This window comes from Salmo trutta, chromosome 31 (assembly GCF_901001165.1).
Source record: "Salmo trutta chromosome 31, fSalTru1.1, whole genome shotgun sequence".
Classification (NCBI taxonomy): Eukaryota; Metazoa; Chordata; class Actinopteri; order Salmoniformes; family Salmonidae; genus Salmo; species Salmo trutta.
The window spans coordinates 31,713,707-31,736,001 of record NC_042987.1 but is presented as its reverse complement, the minus strand read 5'-3'; the positions used below and the strand labels follow the sequence as shown (position 1 = coordinate 31,736,001).

At 43.0% G+C, this 22,295-nt stretch overlaps 1 protein-coding gene across 4 annotated transcripts in view; it reads right to left on the bottom strand.

The window, feature by feature from the left end:
- The window catches only part of LOC115169968 (small conductance calcium-activated potassium channel protein 2), a 43,116-nt gene that overhangs the window by 2,255 nt on the left and 18,566 nt on the right, over nt 1-22,295 (bottom strand). Inside the window, exons 2-10 of one of the 4 annotated variants that reach the window (XM_029726128.1) lie at nt 19,611-20,060; nt 16,846-16,941; nt 15,796-16,214; nt 13,538-13,546; nt 5,156-5,297; nt 4,783-4,893; nt 4,177-4,304; nt 3,320-3,328; nt 857-926 (exon numbers count right to left, since the gene is read on the bottom strand). In XM_029726128.1, the coding sequence (XP_029581988.1) occupies nt 857-926; nt 3,320-3,328; nt 4,177-4,304; nt 4,783-4,893; nt 5,156-5,297; nt 13,538-13,546; nt 15,796-16,214; nt 16,846-16,941; nt 19,611-20,060 (1,434 nt within the window). The remainder of the gene's footprint in view (nt 1-856; nt 927-3,319; nt 3,329-4,176; nt 4,305-4,782; nt 4,894-5,155; nt 5,298-13,537; nt 13,547-15,795; nt 16,215-16,845; nt 16,942-19,610; nt 20,061-22,295) is intronic. The other 3 variants (XM_029726129.1, XM_029726130.1, XM_029726131.1) reach the window with 3 other exon arrangements.

The window sequence follows — 22,295 nt, the reverse complement described above, 5'->3', positions numbered from 1 at the left end:
TAACCCTACAAACGTAATGGTCACTTTATGGACGCTGTCGTTCAGGGCAAGAAATTGTCTTTTAAAAATGCGGTATGTGGTTCTCGGACGGCTCATGACAAGAGTTGTGTTGTGTCCCTCCAGTCAAAATGATTTGTGAATTTTCATCGACTTTGGTGTCATATTGGCATAGATATTATGTTGGGAAGATTTGAATTTAACATTGCGCTTCAACCAATGCATATACTGTTAGGGGCTATCGCCCCCACAATAATACAGTTTGTGTTTTGGCAGTGTTCTACCTCCTTATATTCCACCGGTCATAATAGCAGGACAATTCAGGATCAAGGATGTCTTGTCAGGATGTTGACTAATACCACAGGACTCTAGCCCCTCAATTAAGTTAACAAGAGAATGCATTTCTCTGGGCTAATTGGTCATTTTTCATCATCATATATCTGTCATTAGCTGAGTCATAAACTAAGGGGATAATCTACAAATGACTTCATGGACAAACAAAGCCCTGCTGGTTGTTCAACTGGACTGGCTACTAATGACTACTACCGAGAAGGTGAATAACGAACATAAAATAGCAGAGTTTAGGTGCTATTTACATGGCTATCCAATGCTCTATTCCCTAAGCCAAGACAGGCTGCTTTAACCGCAGGTGAAGAGAGACCAGTGGGGGTCTGGCAGTGCAAACACACATTAAAGCACCAGCTTCTGAACATTTTAAAATAGAAACCTGGAGTGCAAATGCCACACACATCAATGCTGCGGCCGGCGTCCAGCTGCGAACCTTTGAAAAACCCTGCCGCATGGCCTTTATAAGCCAGGGCAGTGGCCTGGATCGGGGCCTGTATCTGGGTCTTCTTACCTTAGCCAGGTCCACTAGCGTGTTGGCCTGATCATTGAGTTTCCTCTGCTCCATCTTCACACTGCGCAGTCTGGGCAGAGGCAGGGGGGGGTGAAGAGGGTAGAGAGTGGGGATAGGGGGCAGAGGAGGTGGCGAGGGTAGAGAGTGGGGATAGGGGCAGGGGAGGTGGAGAAGGTAGAGAGTGGGGATAGGGGGCAGAGGCAGGGGGGAAGAGGGGGTAGAGAGTGGGGATAGGGGGCAGAGGCGGGGGGGGAAGAGGGTAGAGAGTGGGGATAGGGGGCAGAGGCAGGGGGGGAAGAGGGTAGAGAGTGGGGATAGGGGGCAGAGGCAGGGGGGGAAGAGGGTAGAGAGTGGGGATAGGGGGCAGAGGCAGGGGGGGAAGAGGATAGAGAGTGGGGATAGGGGGCAGAGGCAGGGGGGGAAGAGGGTAGAGAGTGGGGATAGGGGGCAGAGGCGGGGGGGGGAAGAGGGTAGAGAGTGGGGATAGGGGGCAGAGGCAGGGGGGGGAGAGGGTAGAGAGTGGGGATAGGGGGATAGGGGGCAGAGGCAGGGGGGTGGTAGGTGGGTGGGTCATGAAGGTGGAGGGGGGGAAGAGCAACACATGTTTGTCAGAAGAACTCTCTGGTAGGACGTTGAGGAGAGAGAGCAGCCTGCATGCATATACAAGCATTCCCAATCCTGATCATCGCCAAACCAATACATGCAAAAACGCAAATAAAATCTATGAGTCAAATAAAAGTCCAAACAAAATACCCCCCCCCCATAAAAAATACAATAAATGTAAATATTATCAAAAATAGAGCCTTTCATAAAGGTGACATGCCTTTATGTGTGCTCCCAGCTGTCACACCCTTACAGCTAGCTCAGTGGCAGGCCGTCAGAGAAACGTCAGTCATTGGGTGAGCTTGCAGTGACTTGTGAGTGAAGTGCACTTATGGTGTGGAGGGTGTATGTGAGGGAAGGGCCATACTCTGTGAATGTGGCTTACAGTATCTATACCAGTGGCACTTTTCTATGACAATGGCCGATAAAACACTGAAAAAAGTGATTACTTTAAATGACTGATTTATGATATTTATGTACTGTACTACACTTCCTAAACACCGCATCTGCATTCTTGATCTGGTCGCCCTTGGAAAAGTGATTACTTATATCGGATTAGGTAAATAAAGGTTAAAGATTTTTTTGTTATCACTTTCAATTAATATTTAAATACCTTGGGAGGATATTTGTGCATTGGTTTAAACTTTAAAGTAATGACGTCAGTGATGACATCACACCAGTCAATCAAATGGGTCAGAGCAGCTCACAGATCACTGCACCTGTACATAGCCCATCTGTAAATAGCCCATCCAACTACCTCATCCCCATACTGTATTTATTTATTTATTTTGCTCCTTTGCACCCCAGTATCTCTACTTGCACATTCATCTTCTGCACATCTATCACTCAAGTGTTTAATTGCTATATCGTAATTACCTCGCCACTATGGCCTATTTTATTGCCTTACCTCCCTTATCTCATTTGCACACACTGTATATATACTTTTTTCCCTACTGTATTATTGACTGTATGTTTGTTTATTCCATGTGTAACTCTGTGTTGTTACATGTGTCGAACTGCTTTGCTTTATCTTGTAAATGAGAACTTGTTCTCAACTAGCCTATCTGGTTAAATAAAGGTGAAATAAAAAATAAATACAAATAAAAATGGATCGACATCCTGGTGACTTGATCAGGCAGAAAGTTCCCCAAAGTGCTAATTCTGAGGCAAGGACATTCACTGATGTGCAATTGAGGAGATCACAGCAAAGGCTCTGTTTTCAGCTTCATCTAACTAGAGAGGCTACCAGCATGGCCCGTTCTTTCCTATCTAGCGTCTGTGAAGGAAAGGCATCTGAGTTGGGTACAAAAATGACTCTAAAACTGATTTCCAGGGTACTTCCTGCTAGGGTGAGTTAAGATACTAGGCCCCTGCTGTTGTGTTCTTTATTGTGAGTGTCTGATATGTCTGAGTGTTGATGGAAATAAAAAAATTTTTACCTCAAAACAAAAACAGACTTTTCAAACCCTTGAGATAAGTGTTAACCACAAAATCAGGAGCAAGGATGGGTCTGCCAATGCAGGTTAATATAGCCTACATATTGTATCTATATTAATCATGGTAACATCATAGATGGCGACTTCATTGATGAATGGACTCCGGCCTAGCCAACAAGCCCCAACAAGCTCATACTGCCAGATGCCTCTGACTTTCTTCAGACACCCCACTACCATGTCATCATCAGTGGTAATGTTGATGCTTTTTGTCATTCCATTCAGAGGATGGGGGTAAATGGAACATTAAAAGAAAACCAAAACAACCGGCATCCAGCATTTGAAGGTTCATGCATGTCAAAACGCAGACATGGAGAGAGAGGAATGTAGAGGAAACAGAAGGAGAAACATAGAAGACTCAACTTACTTCTGAGCTCTGCAGTGATAGAGCAAAACAAAGACAGAACACAGTACAAAGTTTTAAACCCCACAACATCCACGAAACAAGTGAACCATTACACTTCTCACTGTAAGCACAGGGTAAGGGTTGAGGAGGGGAAGGGCAGGGGGAGGAGGACCATTACATTACAGGGTGTGTGTGTGTTTTAGGGTGTGTGTGTGTGTGTGTGTGTGTGTGTGTGTGTGTGTGTGTGTGTGTGTGTGTGTGTGTGTGTGTGTGTGTGTGTGTGTGTGTGTGTGTGTGTATACATAGCATTTGTTAGGTGCGGTATCCAGTGTGTGTGTGTGTGTGTGTGTGTGTGTGTGTGTGTGTGTGTGTTAGTGTTTTAGTACACAACTAAATAACACATCTAGCTAACCGAACACACAGAATATTGTCACAGGAAATGGCTGAGAGTAGGAAAGGAAGGACATTATAACAAAGACCACCAGTGACACCGCTGACTAAGAGTGTTGTTAAGAATACACAAGAGTGGAGGCTGCTGAGGGGAGGATGGCTCATAATAATGTCTGGAATGGGGTCAATGGAATGCTATCAAACACATCAAACACATGGTTTGCGTGCGGTTGATACCCTTCCATTGACTCCATTCCAGACATTATTATGAGCCATCCTCCCCTCAGCAGCCTCCACTGATGCACATCTACACAAAAATACTGTTAGCTGTGCAACTAAAACCACTACTACTGTTACTAGCTCTACAACAAAGAGCAATAAAGACAATAACATGTATTTAACAACAGGTGGTAAAAACAACTATGTGTCCATGTAGGCTTCAGACAATGCTTACGATGGAGTCATGATCTTTGGGAAACAACACTTACTGATGGATGGCCTGTAGAAACTTGCGCTGGTGTTTCCGCACCTTGGCGTGATCGATCTTCTTGACCAACTTAGTGTGTTTGTAGATGAGCCATGTTTCCCTGAGTACATTGGCAGCTGTGTTCTTTACCTGCCGACCAATGAGGAAACGCATGTGAACCCTCGGGAAAGGAAAGGGCGTCCCGAACAACTGCCTGTTCATAACATAATACTCTATGTGGATTTACTTTTAGGGAATTGAGAAAGGTAAACTGAATTGAGAAAGGTAAACTGAATTGAGAATGGTAAACTGAATTGAGAATGGTAAACTGAATTGAGAAAGGTAAACTGAATTGAGAAAGGTAAACTGAATTGAGAAAGGTAAACTGAATTGAGAAAGGTAAACTGAATTGAGAAAGGTAAACTGAATTGAGAATGGTAAACCAATGAAAAAAAACTTCTTACCAGGGACATGAATTTGTTTTACCCTGTTCCATCAGGAACCATAAAGGACAGTTATTGTATTATTGTAATATAACCTCCCGTACAGTAAGGGATGTGACATTTACAGTAGTGCTCAGTGGTGGAAGATCAAAGATGCCACTAGAATGAGAGTGTGAGTGACTCACTCGTTTGCAGAGTTGCGTGTCCATCATGAAGTTGTGGACATGCTTCTCAGCCTTGGTCAACTCCAACTTCCTGGCTACCACGGCGACCACCAGCGCAGTGCAGCCAGCTCCCTATTGGTCAGAAACATAGTCAGGCCCAGAAATGAAATAATGTGAAGGGTGACTGTTGAGTTATTGTATTAATAGTGAGGTGACTGCTTGGAGGGAAACATTTCAAGATGTTGAGCTGCTCTCGAATAAAGCAACAAGTTGAAGAAATACATGATGTCAGATTTAAAACATGGCTGTTTCGTGGGAATAATATGTCTATTAGTCATGCAATATTGCATGAAACACACACCAAAAAATGAATTTCCAATGACAAGTAACATACCATGATCCCTGTAAGCAGACATACGCCTTTCCCACAGTACGTGTTAGGTACCATGTCTCCGTAGCCAATCGAGAGGAAGGTAATAGAGATCAGCCACATGGCTCCCAGGAAGTTACTGGTCACTTCCTGTGTGTCATGATACCTAAAGTAAGGAAGAGAGAAACAGAGGAAGATACCCATCAGTGACATCCGATACTGTAAAGGAAACCTGAGCATGCTGGAGAGGTCGTGAACTAACAGAGGTGGTTGAAGAAGCAAGAAATGACATGTGCATAGTGTTTCACCTTTTGTCATGCCTGCACTACACATCTAAAAAGCAACCAATCCATGTTGGAAACAAAATGGTGAAACCTTATGAAGTTGTGCCGTCACATTCCAATATACTGTAGCTGTTCAGTCAATGCTCTGTGGTAAATTAAGATGCACATTCAATCATTAAATGAGTAGCCAAATTAAAATGATATGGAAGGGAAAACATAATTGATTTCAATAATCCTTTTAAAGAATCTAATTAAATGCTGATGGCGGTTTGAGAATTCTCCACAGCAAAACACTGAACATTTACTGTATGTATCAGTGTCTATTAAACAACTTGAGACGATGGATGATATCAATTGAGAAGCATTTAAAAATAGACATGAATCCAGATATACATCTGCTACTCATTAGCATAGAAATTAAACTATTATGGCAGATGATTGGAATAAAGAAAGTGACATACATTAAGTTATGCAGCTATGCATTTAAGCGTTATGAGAACCGCAGGCAATTGATCTTTTAAGTTTGAGTCTTACAGGATCTGAATCCAAACTAACCACTGGAAATCTAAAATACTATAACCACTTTGATCAGCACTCATCCCCAACAAATTCAAAATCAATGCACCCAAATAATTTGCATTTGCTCTACAAGAGAGGAAAATATATTTGACCATCGACATCATTTTGTTTAAAGAAAGGAGAGTGTCAATTCTCATTTCTTACAACATAATGGGGGAAAAACTACTTTGGATCTGTAATGTGAAGAGTTTGAACTACCCCAAAAAAGGTTTGGTTATGAACATCATCCCTTCAAAATGTATCACTTCATTTCATCATTCTGTTTGCTGAAAATGGCAGAAAACCATGCGATAGCCAATGCCCCTTAAAACACAACGTCTAAACGGGACCCTTGGGACGTCCCAACTGACTTCACCCCATTGAAGTTGACATTTAAAACGGTTAAGGTAAGGGTTAAGGTTAGGGTTAGGTAAGGGTTAAAGTTAGGGTTTAGGGCAGGGACATCCCAAGGATCCATGATAGCACTAACCCTAAAACCACAGCAGATAGATAAAAAAGACCACCACAAATGTCAACATTGATGATGACATTACCATCCCCTTTGCATTGTGGGATAAAGTCCCAAAATTAATCCATCCAGCCCAACCCTACCATTCTTTACATACTACATCCCTGATTGGCTAAGGTGCTGTCTAGGAGGAGTCATAATACTGAGGCTCATTGTTCAGCTGGATTACTAACAGCTCTCAAAAGTACACAGGATGACTATTAAGGATAAAGAGGATGACATTTCTGCTCCCAGAGATTTTCTTCGAAAGGGATCCTTGTTAAAACAATTAGGAATATGCTAATGACTTGATTATCCAGCAGTAACCCAGCATGTGGAATTAAAATGGCCGGAACAATTTAATCTAATCAATGCAGAAATACAGTTTGTAACACCTGGGGCAGATGAACCAAGTTTGGAACTCTTGAAAATTCTTGAAAATCTCCTCCTAGACAGTTCACTTTCATTAAGGAACTAACCATGCATTCAGCAGGTGTTGCTGAACTCTGATCTCCTTAAAAGAAAACTCAGTTCAAAAACTATCTTTTGGTATTTCTATCATTTGTCCACTGATGATACAGTCGCAAAATATTTTGCATGTCATGTTGCTGAATTCACAGTGTGTCACCAGCCATATCATATATGTTTCCTTTGTTTAACTGCTTTGTTCAGAACGACAGATTTTAACCTTGTCAGCACAGGGATTTGATCTTGCAACCTTTCGGTTACAAGTCCAACGCTCTAACCACTAGGCTCCCTGCCACCCCAATCATAATGATCCAAAATGCATTATATGATGATGTGGCCGGTGACACTTTGCTTCTTGAAAGTCCAGCATCTTGAAAACATGACTGTTGACATCCAAAACATTTTGGGACTGTATCAACAGTGGATTAAAGAATTAATTAAAGAAATACAGAAGGATGGTTTTTGAGTGGATTTTTCCTTTACGTCAACTCTGCTTTCATGCTCAATGTCAGGAAAAACAACATGATCCTTTTTCCTCAGAGTCAATAGTGTGGGTTCAAGCGACTGACTGTATGGCATGCAAAAAAGCACGTCGATACAATACCATGCAGGCATTAAAAAGATGTTTGCATCCTGCATGCTGAAAAGCCAGTATATTGAGAGCAAAGAGAGCGACGACAAAGTGAAAACCATCCTTGACAAATATCACAATATTGTCAAGTGGATGGGGGTTGAATATTTATATAGCCAGTCTCTTATCTGTACGCTGGAGACCAGTAAAAACACATTAAGAAGCTCAATGTTTTTGACTTCCCTGTCTCTTTCACCTGGATTGTTAGGGCTGGATTCAATCCGTATCGTGGAAGTATGGAGGAAAATTAGTGTTAAAATGTAAATGTAAAGCCCGACATATGCAGCGTTTACCATGAATGCAGTCTCCACGAAGGAGGGAACATTGCCTTTAAATTTCAATCGCGCTATAACGTGATACTTCTGCGATACGCATTGAATCCAGCATCGTTAGCCTTCAATAGCATCCTCTCTGACAAGGCTTAGAGCAAGGGGGACAACACTATAGTGACTAATTCGCTCATTTTAGACATTCTGTGACTAAAACAGGCAAATACATGAGTCATTCCAGATCACTAACTCTGTGACAGAACCTGGTGGAAGTCGTGTCTGTCAACATATTACATTGCTTCTTATTTTATCCTCTGATTCATGTGATTCATGTGAACTTAAGTTGTAAAGAAAGAGGTGAAATATATCCTGAAAGTTATTTTCTTCTACAGTTGTGTTAATTGTTTATTGTATCATGACGAGTTCCACTCAATCACTGGCTTCATCAGGGTTGGGTAAATATCTGGTTTATACACTGGAACTGTCTCAAATTGCATGGATGCTCTTGACGGCACCAATTACGCCTTTGTAGGAGGAGTACTTTAAGTGCCGTAGTGTCCAAATTATTTTAGGCTGGTGAAAGCGATTAGAGCACGACAATGCTAGAGGTTTGTTTTCCATTTCCGCAATGGTGTAACATTGCACAGTGTATGGTTTCCCTGTATCACGATGTATTTGCTTTAAGAATACTCTTATTGTGGATCTCTACATTTATGACTGGACATGCTTTGGTGTGGAATTTGTTATTTAGATGCGTACAAAACTGTAGATAGGTTTTCCCCCAAATCCTTGAATCTTGAAGAGGACTCAGACAAATGTCCGTAGACTACAGTGATATGGGCACTAGAAGCTACGGATGCAGAGCCAGTCGATGGCATTTTGAAGCTCTCAATATACTGTGTAGAGTGTTGGCATAGCATGGACAAGAGCTGGCACCACTTTCGACCTATTGTGAGACCAGAGGAATTGTCTGAAATAAAATGTCTCCCACCCTTGCAAAACATCCCATAGAAGTAGGCTTCGTGTTGTAGACATGTCATTGTTTGTAAGATCGCTCCCTCAAAAAACTCTGTGTTCCCTTACTTTGTCAGCAACTCTATTTGCAAGTACGCACAGATGAGAGCACTAGACCTAAACGATTCCTTCCAGAAAGGGCTTTAATGTGTGTTAGACTACAGGAATACCACTTGATTCACAGTGTTGAAAACAACCTAACCGGTGACACATTGCAATCTATCTACCGCATCAGCCAACACAAGAGAGACCATTGAAGAATGTCAACGTCATAAACAAGTCACTGTTCTGGGTGGTATTGAAGTACACAACTCACCCCTGTATGTCCCGTGTGGCTCAGTTGGTAGAGCATGGTGCTTGCAAAGCCAAGGTTGTGGGTTTGATTCCAATGGAGGACCAGCATGAAAATATATGCACTCACTACTGTCACTCTGGATAAAAGTGTCTGCTAAAATGTAATGGGAATTGATTAAAATGGATGCAGTGATGCTTTTTCCTCTTCATTAAACCCTGGCCATCTCTTCATGTCATCTGGTCTTTTAACCCTGGACATCTCTTCATGTCATCTGGTCTTTTAACCCTGGCCATCTCTTCATGTCATCTGGTCTTTTAACCCTGGACATCTCTTCATGTCATCTGGTCTTTTAACCCTGGCCATCTCTTCATGTCATCTGGTCTTTTAAACCCTGGCCATCTCTTCATGTCATTTGGTCTTTTAACCCTGGCCATCCCTTCATGTCATCTGGTCTTTTAACCCTGGCCATCTCTTCATGTCATTTGGTCTTTTAAACCTGGCCATCCCTTCATGTCATCTGGTCTTTTAACCCTGGCCATCTCTTCATGTCATCTGGTCTTTTAAACCCTGGCCATCTCTTCATGTCATTTGGTCTTTTAACCCTGGCCATCCCTTCATGTCATCTGGTCTTTTAACCCTGGCCATCTCTTCATGTCATTTGGTCTTTTAAACCTGGCCATCCCTTCATGTCATCTGGTCTTTTAACCCTGGCCATCTCTTCATGTCATCTGGTCTTTTAACCCTGGCCATCTCTTCATGTCATTTGGTCTTTTAAACCCTGGCCATCTCCCCCAGAATTCTTTATCTCCATCTCTTACCGTATGTGGATGAGCTCATGAAAGAAACAGATGGTTTGTCCCAGGGACATACAGTGGCAATGCCTGACAATGTGCCTTCTAAGCCAGGGTTTCCCAAACTCGGTCCTGGGGCCCCCCTGGGTACATGTTTTGTTTTTTGCCCTAGCACGACATAGATTTGAATACCCGGGTCTATGCTGTATATTATAGGTTGAAGCTTAAGCTTTAGATTTTGGGAAGGATCGAGTTTGGGAAACCCTGATCTAAGCTATTTGAGGAATGAAATCAAAATGACATGAGTATTCTGAATCTTCCAAACCCTGTTGTCAGTTGTAGTACTAAAAAGTAACATAGAAACATTTGCCAAAAACATTGGTTGGAAATAATTGTTTGAGATATCAATAACTGTTACCTATAAAGATAACATTATACAGGAGTAGACCATAATGCCAAATAAATTATTATTTGTTCCTTGTATGGTATGCTGCATGCAAGTCTGATTAAACCTGAAATTGAGAAAAACTGGTTTAACCAGTTATTGAGAATGCAATACTGTATATTGAGCAGCAAGCAGTATTTTTATTAGTATTACCCTGAGCAGGCAAATTGTTGGACAGGCTAATTTGCTCCTAATATAAGCCACTGCAGTGGAAAGAACATTAAAAGGGGACTTTTATATGCCTTAGCTTGTCCATGTACTAACAACAGTCTTTTCTACAGGAATTCATCATATCAAGCAAATGCATCGTAGCACATTAAAAGAATTTTAACAAGTCTCCTTGATTTAAATGAGAATTTGAGCAGTGGCAGAGATTATTTTGGGACAAATTTGTTGAAATGTAAGAGGGGAGGGTGTCAGAGGCGGTAAACATACAGATAGGATTAAACTCAACTGGGGATGACCTAATTAAAAAAACTGCAGACCTAATTGTGCTCGCATCATCCAGCCAAAATGCAAAGCAAGCATTCCAAATGGATTCTAGCAAACATGTGGAGTCAAGATGAAAGTCTATCTTTTCATTATCATTTACAGAACAAAATGGTAATAACATTTATTTGAATCTAAGTCTCACAATATGACGCAAGCGATACAAGCCGTAGCACAGCCAACCCAACTAAAAATAGCAAAAGTAAAAGTATCAGAAGACATAACAACACAGAACTTCCCTACAGGATATCTCCTTCAAACAGCCATTGTGGACTTAAGAGCAAAGCTAAAAGTCTTTTGTATAGCCTTACAGCCTCAAAAGCTTTCTTTGATTAACGTCAACATCGGCGGGTTCCTAACTTTGTTAGGTCATGCTTGTCCATTGTCAGTAATAACTACTGCATGGAATATCAACAGGCATGAAGAACACAGTGTGGAGGTATACTCCAATGGTACACAAAATACAACTCAAACTCTGCTTGAAAGTCTACCTGGACCATCTGTCACACAACATTCAGTGTGTACAGTTAGTGTGTGTACAGACCATTCTATATCACAACATAATGAGAAAGATTATTTTGCAAGTTTATGAATGTCTAGGCAATTCATTCCTTCATATAATCATTCCTTGGAATTTCAAGGTTTTACACACATCTCTCATGTCACGATATGGCCTGCAGTTCATTAGCAGCTAAATCCGAACCTGAGAAAAGCACACAGAACTTTCACACGGACACTAATGTGTGATTTACACAAAACTTTTAGTTGTGGTGAAAGTTCAAGCGCACAAGTATCTCTGGCTAGGATTCCGCTCGACATGAAGCTGTGTACTGTGTCTTCAGGTCAAGTGACAACAACACACACATGATATCGGTCAGTAACCGGCCAGTAACTCAACCCTGTTAATCTGTGGTGAGGGAAAGTCTCTTAACTTTCCAAAGCTTGTTACATGGCCAGAGGTCCCCAGGAAGACCGGGGTGAGAAACGACCGTCTCATGTAACCTCGGGAAAAAAAGTGTTTAGTTTCAGAGAGAGAGAGAGTTAGAGTTAGAGAGAGGAGATAGGACCGGAGGGGGGACAGGCAAGGCATGCAAGTGTATCTGAGTTCTGACTGGATTAGGCCTGCTAGTTATGAATAAGGAAAGATAAATAAGTGGGGGAGGGGATGAGGAAAAACTGCAAGCATGCCACGTTAGATGGGTACAGTAGTAGGAAATAGGCAAAGGATCATGACGCAAAAGAGGAGGAGTTTGATAAGAACGCCAAAAGACTGAGAATCTTAAATAAAGTAGGGGAGCTCTGGAGCTGTATCAAGGGGGGGCAGTGACCAGCATTGCTTCCCTCTACTGTACCATCACGGTTCCTGCCAACTCCGCCACTCAGCCAACCACCCCTCCTGTCCCCTCCACCCACCATGTGTCTTTCATTCACCCGTCTATTCCAGACAGACTCCGTGCTCGTCCAATCTCACACCGTTCTGCCCTTTGGCTCAGGAGCGTGGTCAATGTAACAGTGCATCAGCAGATTCATTTCCAAACTCACGCACAGCACTTTGGAAAACAAGCGCCTCTTTTTCTGAGTGGGTTGGAGTGATGGGATCGAGAGCAGTAAACATGAAGACTCCCATGCTGTTTCATTGTTTACCACGGGTGAGAACTCAGTCCATGTTATGAAACTTCAAACTGGAGACACTGCATTTGCCTTGAAGAAACAAACTCCTCATGACTCAATTTTGGAAACTGTGCTAGAACGGATAGCAACACCCTCACTATTCATCATCCTAGCTGAAGAGCTTTTTGTGAAACACTTCCGGGTTAATGGGGTTATTATAATATGGTTAAATGTTAGAACTTTGGTTAAAAAAAAATCTAAATCGAGCTTAAATCCACATTAACGACTTTGTACCAGACAAATGACTTGATATTTGTTTTCTCCTCAAATAAGCACGGATGTTTTGTATGAATATGTATCTCAGATTAAATTCCTTTGCCACGTCTTGAGCAAACTGAATCATCTGGCAGAAGTGACAAAAGCCTGTAGAATACCTAACGATTACGACATCATTGAATCAATTATTCGAGAGGAGACACATAATGGAATGGTAATGTGCGAGAACACAAAGGACTAAAAAGCTTTTGTTCCTCAGCAAATCTTGGAAGTAGATGCTGAAAAGAGTGGGCACATTATGGATCTATAACAATTACATAAGGAAGAGGAATGAAAAAAGACAATTGCCCTCAGGCTTGCTGGTGAAGGTGACTTGAAGGAGCTGCTCCATTTTAGCACAAACTCCCTCCTCCTCCTTCTTCTCCTCCTCCTCCTCCTCCTCCTCGCTACCACAAAACAGTTTAGAAGAGACGCTTGGTTCAAAGTGCTGCTCAAATCATAGGTTTCGCCTATGCTCCTAGCCACTGAATGTATTTTTCTTTGTTGATATATTTTTGGGGTTTTGAGGATGGGTGACACATTCATGCCGACTAAGGGGGGAATACCTAGTCCCCCTTTGCCTTACTCTGTTTGGAAAGGATAGCAGTTTTTTGGGGGGGGCTGCCCCTCGCCCAATCCCACCCCCATCCCTCACCCACTCAGGGCAGCAGTGGCGCCAGCTCGGTGCAAAATGATAGGTTTTCCACGGCTAGAGAGCGAGGACTCACATGGTATCCCTATGGAGCAGCATAGTAGGGAAATAGAAAGTACAACATAACATTATAGACACTCACACACACACACACACACACACACAAAACACACACACACCCAAACACACGGAAACATGTTATTTTCAAATTGAAACCATAACTGGACTGCCTTATATTGCATGCACTGCTGCGGACTAGTTTGGCACGGAGCGTGTGGTGGGCATATCATCTATCCTGACCCCATTAGCCACTCTAGATATTTCATGGTGTTGACTCCAGCTGCATGTTGCGTTCCAAGTACCATAGACATCCGACTGTAGAGCTTGGTTACATTTCCCTGTGGTTCTATGGTTTTCCTTTGTAATGTTGAAAGATTACCAGACAGATACAACACCATCAACAATGTCATCCATACGTTCTATTCATGCTTTTCACAGTATTTGGCAACACCTGTATGTTTCATGGTTAAATCTAAGACAGGAAAAAAACAGTGTCCATCCATGTGATGGTATCACTTTAAGGCTTTATGCAAGTACCTTCAGCAATACCCTATTCATTCCTGTAGGCTTGATGAACAGAGTTCTTTTGAATGTGTGCCAACAAACTATTTGGTGAAGTTGGATTCGAGTTGCACCTCACGCGACTTCTTTTCGGTTTCATGTGGAGGTGGAGCCAAAGGTCAAACACTGTTTTCTCTGCTGGTCCTTACGTGGCTCCAGGGTGCAGGGGGAAGTGGTTAGTGAGGGGTTAAGAGAGCAAGGAAGTATGGGATGGAAAGGGAGGAAATAAAAAGCAAGCAAAACGTAGGAGAGCAACTCACTGTCTGACTGACTGAAAGATTGGCAGCGAGTGTTCCTGTTGACTGATTTGACTTTTTGACTTACAGCCCTCTTGTCATAAGGAAGTGTTACAGGAGCTGACGTCAACCCATCCCCCCTCCCTCAGCCCCTACACACCAAGGAAGACAACTTAACATCAAAGTAATGATAAACTTGTAATTGGTCTGAAAAAGCGTGCTCTTCCCTGCCTCCTCCCTTTACTCAGAGATCTGTGAGAATCCCCACCGCCCCCTTGAGAAAAAGCCTGATGTGAACGGGGATCCTTGGGGCTGCTCAGCATTACCAAAACAAACCATTCAGCAAACAAACAATTAGACACTCATGAATTATGGAAAATCTGCTAAAATAGCGTTAAAACAAGGAGTAGGGACTCGTGGAGTGATCGCTGAGCTAATGAAACCCCCTTCTTTTTTTTACCCAGGCAGTGGTGTGTGTGGGGGTACGACACATCAAGACATTACTTTGGGCTAGTGAGCATGAACAGAACACCACAACACAACTGGACACAGAGAACAGAAAGCAGGAAGGAGGGAGAGAGAGAGAAGTGAGGGAGAGAGAGAGAAAGGGGGGTATGGAGGGGAAAGAGAGAGAACTGGGGGAGGGAGAGAGAAGGAGGGAAGGAGGGAGAGAGAGAGAGAGAGAGAGAAAGGGGGTACGGAGGGGGAAAGAGAGAGAAGTGGGGGAGGGAGAGAGAGAGAAGGTGAGAGAGAGAAGAGGGGGAAGGAGGGAGAGAGAGGGGGGAAGGAGAGAGAGAGAGCGAAGGGGAGAGGGAGAGAGAGCGAAGGGGAGAGAGAGAGAGAGAGGGAGAGAAGAGGGGGAAGGAGAGAGAGAGAGAAGGGTGGAAGGAGGGAGACTGAGATAAGGGGGAAGGAGGGAGAGAGAGAGAAGTGGGGGAGGGAGAGAGAGGGAGAAGTGGCGGAGGGAGAAGGAGGGAAGGAGGGAGAGAGAGAAGTGGGGGAGGGAGAGAGAGAGAAAACTGGGGGAGGGAGAGAGAGAGGAGGGAGAGAGAAGGGGGAAGGAGGGAGAGAGAGAGAAGGGGGGAAGGAGGGAGAGAGAGAAGGGGGGGAAGGAGGGAGAGAGAGAGAAGGGGGAAGGAGGGAGAGAGAGAGAGAGAGAGAGAGAGAGAAGGGGGAAGGAGGGAGAGAGAGAGAAGGGGGGAAGGAGGGAGAGAGAGAGAGAGAAGGGGGAAGGAGGGAGAGAGAGAGAAGGGGAAAGGAAGGAGAGAGAGAGAGAGAGAAGGGGAAAGGAAGGAGAGAGAGAGAAGGGGGAAGGAGGGAGAGAGAGAGAAGGGGGAAGGAGGGAGAGAGAGAAGGGAGAGAGAGAGAGAGAGAGAAGGGGGAGTGCCGACACACACAGTGCACAATGATGGGGGCGTGTGTTTCTGTGGTGCTTGGCTGGGTCTTTCCCTCTTTAGGGAACTCCCTAGCCGTTTACCTCTCGCAGACTCGCACCGTCCAGGCGGCGATGATCCAGGAGGAGATGCTGAAGACCAGCAGCACGGTGCCGGGGCAGATGGTCATGAGCGTCTTCATGACGAAGCGTGTGTTGAAGTTGATCTTGTTGAGGGCGCCAATGCTGCGTGACGAGGCGTCCGTGAAGAGCTTGCTGTGCAGCAGCATGACGCGGCCGATCAGGTAGAGCCTGAGGAACATGGGGATGGAGAGGATGATGTCCACGTCGGCGTTGGCCGTCGACGGAGTGTAGGTGAAGGCGATCCGTGCCGTCCAAGTGAAGCGGTAATGGCCCGGGATGGGGTGGATGGCGCACACCAGCAGCTCCAGCACGATGAAGAAGATGCGCTCGTACGTCATGGCTATCCTCCAGTCGTCCGCCCCATTGTCCACCATAAACAGCTGCAGGAAAAGCAAAAAGTAGCTTAGTTATGCGTTATTTTACAGACTTTACCTCCTTTATTTTACAGTAGTTACAAACTTTATTTTTCAGTCTTTATATACTTTATTTTACAGTAGTTATATACTTTATTTTTAAGTCTTTATATACTTTATTTTACAGTAGTTATATACTTTATTTTACAGTCCGTAGTACATACTCTGCTGTTCTATCTCGTGTGTAATGATGTTCAAGATGTCAGAGAGAAAAAACAGTGTTGGTTGTTTGAAGTAACCTGTTTGTTGTTGTAATATTGCAAACAGACGTGGCAGTTTCACCGCTGTGGATTACAGATTTAATAGATGCCACTCTTCACATTTTAAAGAGCCTTAAAAAAGTACCAGTTATTTCAGTCATTTTATGTAAATATCATAATATAAATCAGCTGAATTAGGACTGTAAAGTATCTAACATACCCAATTATGTTGACCTGTTTAAATGTTGAATACTTAAAACAATTCATCAATAATAGGCATCATCACACTCAATAATCAAACTCAATTTTCAAGCAATTCAGGCAATCACCACACCAGCCCATAAATTACAACAATGAAATGGTATTTCCTGCCAAATCGTTGCGTTATTTCGACTCACCTGGATTTCTCGGGCATGGTACATTATTATAAGACCAAGCAATATAACAGTGGAAAGGCTGATAAGGCATTTCAGTGCAAATGAGTACGAAGATTCCTGTAGTGAGAGACAGACACACAATAAATATAGTTTAGAGATACAGTGATATTGAGGAGAAATATAAATATATAAAATAAATTAAGAATATTTATTGACGATTACATAGCATGTGCAACCTATGTTGACTTTCAGAGGAGTGGTCATACCTAGGCTTCACCTCCGAAACTGTAAATGTAAAAGCGTTAATATAAGAAATCTTCAACTTAGATTATTTTGTTGTTGTGTGAAATAATTTAGGCAGTCTTCACGGTGGGCAAAACATGTTGATTTTTGAAATATTGTTGGATGGAGCTAACAAGACCAAAATAAATCCATCTAACTTCTATCTTCTAAAAAGGTTTCCCTCTGGAGTGAATGTAGCTGGTAGTAGGGAGAGGAACACTGACAATGAAAACACCACATATTGTTAGTTTAAAACGAGAGCTGAGGAAAGGGGTTTGAACTAAAAACAACAGCACCACAAAGTGTTGTCTCAAAACATGACAGTAGCAGGAAGTAAAGGTCAAACATTGGCTCTAAACAGTACACAAACGATTTATTCATCAAACCCACCACTAGGTATTTTCAATCTAATAGTAGCCTAGATGCAGAAACAGAGCAGTTACGTTGTGCATCTTCTACAGTCGCGTTAGCAGGAAGCAACCCACCGTGAGCGGTGCGAGTGATGAATTGATCGTTTGGACGCTAGAGCTGCAACGCCTATAAAGGGTCATAGATCTTTGGAATAAGGACCTGCACTACTAGACTTCCCACTGTGGGTAAAAAGTGATTTGATGAATCAGCTGTAATAATGGTGGGGAATAAAACATGTTATATAATGATGGGGGGGGGGGGGGGTTGTAATCACAATCCTGACAACAGCGACAAAAACAATAATAGGAATCATTGTAAATAATCGTCAGGGGCGATTGTAAAAGCTGCCCATTGCTATGTTGTCAAGGCCCGCGGACGACCAAGTCGTTGTAAATGGATATTGATATGCTCTCTTGGGGTGGGGTCAAGTAAGCATGCATTAGAATATGAGCCATTACACTGATCATGCCGCCACAAGACATAGTAACAGGCGGGGAGAAAATTAGCGAATGTATTTTTAGCAATCAACTAGATTGCTTTGCCCCTCAGGTCTCTGGCACCTCTCAAGACCCTATAATGTCTGAAATTGTTTTGAGAAGTCCCCAGTGAAATAACATTGAGTAAAACCAATTCATCCACCTGACAGAAGTATAAGGGTTTTTCAGTCCCCAAAAGCTCACTCCCTTTAACACATCAACCCCTCACCACACCTCTTTAAGGGTTGGGAAAAATCTTGACTGACTCACATGTCCATGTGATGTGACATGCAAGATGAAAAATGATTCGTCCTTATTGTAGCACATTCTATATGGTAGGAGTGCTGTGTCACTCAGGGATAGGATCAGCTCAATTTAAACTCAGACCAACTCGACAATTAATCTAAATTTACTACAAAAATTGGTTAATAGAAACCTTATAGACACCTATATGCAATATTGAATTTAACAATTTAAAATAAATGTGTAGAATTGGCTGGACTTAACCAAAACATTGCTGCTCAATCTTACTTTACCTCATGCAGTTGTAAAAAATTCAGTAGCTGTTCCAGCTATTACTTAGGCCAATCAATGCTGGCTCGTTGCATTGACTATGTGGTGACGCTAGCCAACAGTGCAGTCTTGTAAACATTGGGGCCAAACCTTTCCCTAAGTGCACTGTGACAAATGTTTGGTACAGAAAGCACTGCCCAAATCCAAATTGATTGGTTGACGGAGCTAATGATAGGTCAGGGAGTCGTGACCAGGTCATGGCGACCCTGAAATGACAACAGCCTGCCGCCATGTTGGGTTGTCCTGACACTCCCACGTGCTGGTTAGAGATAATGTCAGTCACTTTGAAGCAGCTCTCTCTATTCTGATTGGGCAGCGTTGTTTGGCTGCAGGGCAGGCTTCAAAGTGACTCTCAAAATACCAGCAGCAGCCTAGTGAAAACAGTCCTTTGGCCAAGCTCTGACCTTTTTTGAATCGCAAGCATTGTCATTCTACTTACACAAATACCTCTGAAGTTCACTATGTGTTCACCATGTTTTAACATGACATCCTATCTAAACATAGCATACTCCGAGTCGTTATTCACGTCATAAACAAGTATGGGGGAAAACAATTGCCGTTTGCCATCTGCAGCCATTAAACATATCCTAGATTTACGTAGTTACAACTTCAAAACTAAATCATTTTTGGGGGAGCTCTCATCGGATTACAATGTTGTTTTGATTATTGCTTGAACAGTTGCTAAGATTACATTTGGTTGTGATAGTTGCAAAAATCCTATTTTTGGATGCAGCAGTTAGCTAGAATGCTAATGCTCATTGACATTTTACTGGTCGAATTTGAAGTTTTTAAGTGTAATGCAGTTGATTTGTGAGGATGACACAAACAATATATTAAGCAGGACATTCATACAAGCCTTACAATCCAATTATAATTCAAAAGTAGTGTGAAATGCATTCATAAGCAACATGAGGCTTTTTTTGCTACCGGTCTATGAGAACTCCCTCGTGTTTTCCCCCACAGTGAGGAAATTGTGTATAGCGACTCAGAGAATTGCAGCATTAGAGGTATTCAACAAACAAAAAGACCACCCACACTAATTACCTTGCCGTAAACTCCCCAGGACAGCTCAGTCTCAGTCACCATGACGACGATCCCGAACATTCCAAAGATGAGGGCGTAGTCGCTGAGTCTCTTCCGCTTCTCAAAGAGCGCCCTCCGGTGGCCGAGCCTATAGCCAATGTCCTTGTTCTTCTTCACAGGAGCACCATTTCCGTCCCTGACCAGGCTCTCGTTGGACGCCTTGCTGGGGTCCTCGCCATTGCCCTTGGATACCACCACCTCCAGGCCGGAGCTGTGCAACGTCTGGAGGGGCTGCGTCTCCGAGTCGAGCTCTGCTAGGTTGCGCCGCGACGACGCCAGGCTGCCCAGTGGTCTCACTACGCCGCCATTGTACTTGCAGGTGTTCATGGCTATCTGAGGGAGTTGGCCGCTGCTCTCGGAGAGGCAGAGCTTGGATCCAGCATGGCTCAGCTTCTTCTGCTCAGTGGTTGCCTGGCAACAAAACACAAGAGGTTGTTAGAGAAACAAACCACCAATCAGTCTGGTGTCAGAGAATGGGAGGAGAAACTTTCCTTTATAACTTCAATTTGACTAATGTCCCATGGACCGGAGCCGGTCCACAACCCAGAAGAACGAACCAGAAACACTGCCCTGCACTAAATCAGTGCAATCTCTGTGTTCTGTGTTCTGTTGTACATTGCACTCATATCAGCTGTCCCTCAAGAAAAACGCATCCAGATCTGCAGGGCAAAAGCACATGAATAATGAATGAAGATGAATGTATAAATAAAGCCATATAACTAATAGTGGACCCTACAAAGTGCAGAAAATGTCCTCTATGCGCAGCACAAATTTAGTCATGAAAGATTAATGTGCTGCGTGACCTTGTTTCCTGTTAAAGAAACACTCTTTCCTGCAGAGCCCAGAGATGGGGTGTCCAAAAAGACTGAGTGACTGAATGAGTGGTGCTTCTATAATCAGAGACGCAGGAAAAACTGAATCAAGAGTTTCTGCAAGGGGAAAACAAGAACATTCTTTACTCAAAGATGTGTCTTCGTCTCCTCTCTGTATATCAAAAACTGCATCTAAATCGAAGAGGGATCCTGCTCAGCTCTTTCTGTGCCGTCCCGTGTGGCTCAGTTGGTAAAGCATGACATTTGCCACTCCAGAATTGTGGGTTTGATTCCCACGGGGGACCTATAAGAAAATGTATGCACTCACACTACTGTAAATCACTCTGGATAAGAGTGTCTGCTAAATGATTAAAATGTAAATCTTTGATCCAGATTGTATTGCAACGCAGGTTCAAGGAGAGGTGAAAATTAAATTTGGTGGGAAAGCAGAGGAGCTGAGGAGTTCTACGGACCTTGGAGGTGTAGAGGCATGTACAATGGTAGTTGAGTGTGCATTCCAGTGGCATCTTCTGGGACTTCACTTAGATTATCATAATGGCTTGTTAAACTTCACATGGAACAGTGCATTTTCTGAAATAACGGGGGGTGTTTGACAACACTGCCTTTCATTTGGCTTGAGTGAGCTCCCTAATGCCTCTAAATGTGTTCGGAAATAAACTCTGATTCCCCATAATGGAAATGTACTACAGTAAGTCCGGCCCACTGACGCTATCTGCTGACACAGACCAGACCAGACTAAAGGTTAAGGATTAGAGGGAACTATAGTGTTCTAATCTCCTTTACTCTTTTAAATAGCTTCATCATCGGAGCCATTAAGACTCTCTCTATGAAACATATCTCAGATAGTGGCGCATTCCTACTATAAACGCAGCACCAATAAAGGTTGCTTGAAAGATCTTAAACTTCATTTGATATTAGCACCTCTCCTTTCGCTTACAAAGGTGGGACAATTACAGTTCCCTAGCGATGGCTATTTGTCATCATTAATTCCCCCAATAAAATTACCATTCATGTGTTTTATTTAATGAAAATAAAACACAATGACAAAGATTGTCATTTAATCACTGAACAAAGCAATCGATCAAAGCAAATAGACATGACTTGACTGCCGTATCAGACCGAGGGAAGTCAACTAAAAGCAGCCATTGCAGGTTATTCCAATAACATAATGAACAGGATTGATGGAGAGAGATGAGAGATAGAAGAATGCGCTTCTGCCCTTGGCTTCGGTCTCCATTTCTGACCATTATGCTGTAGACTCTCTTGGTGATTGAAAATATACCACTGACTGACTGACTGACTGACTGACTGACTGACTGACTGACTGACTGACTGCTAGATGGGGGTGTCCATATCGTCTAGGAGACAGCACAAGAGAAATACAAGAAGGTAAGACGGAGGTACAGTAATACATAACCTTTTTCTGCAGGCAAATCTCACATGGATATCCCAAAAGAGCTCACACTGTACCTTCCTCACAACTCACAACACATAATATACAGTTTTACATTTTAACTACTGATTCTCTATTGTGATGCGTTTCATTTTGGTGAATTCCCATGCATTTCAGTTAATCGTATTTGACTTCCAAACAGAATAAACAAAACATATGATGCATTTAATAATATCCACTTAAAACCACACTCTTTGCCTTGCTGAGGGTACTCTTTCCTGTTTCTTACCCACGACAAAAATGCTGCATCCCAATGGCACCCTATGCCCTGTATAGTGGACTGAATGAGGAATAGGGTGCCATTGGGACACAGCAGGCCGCGGTTGACCTTGTCCGCTGATCCTCCTTCAGAAGGAGACA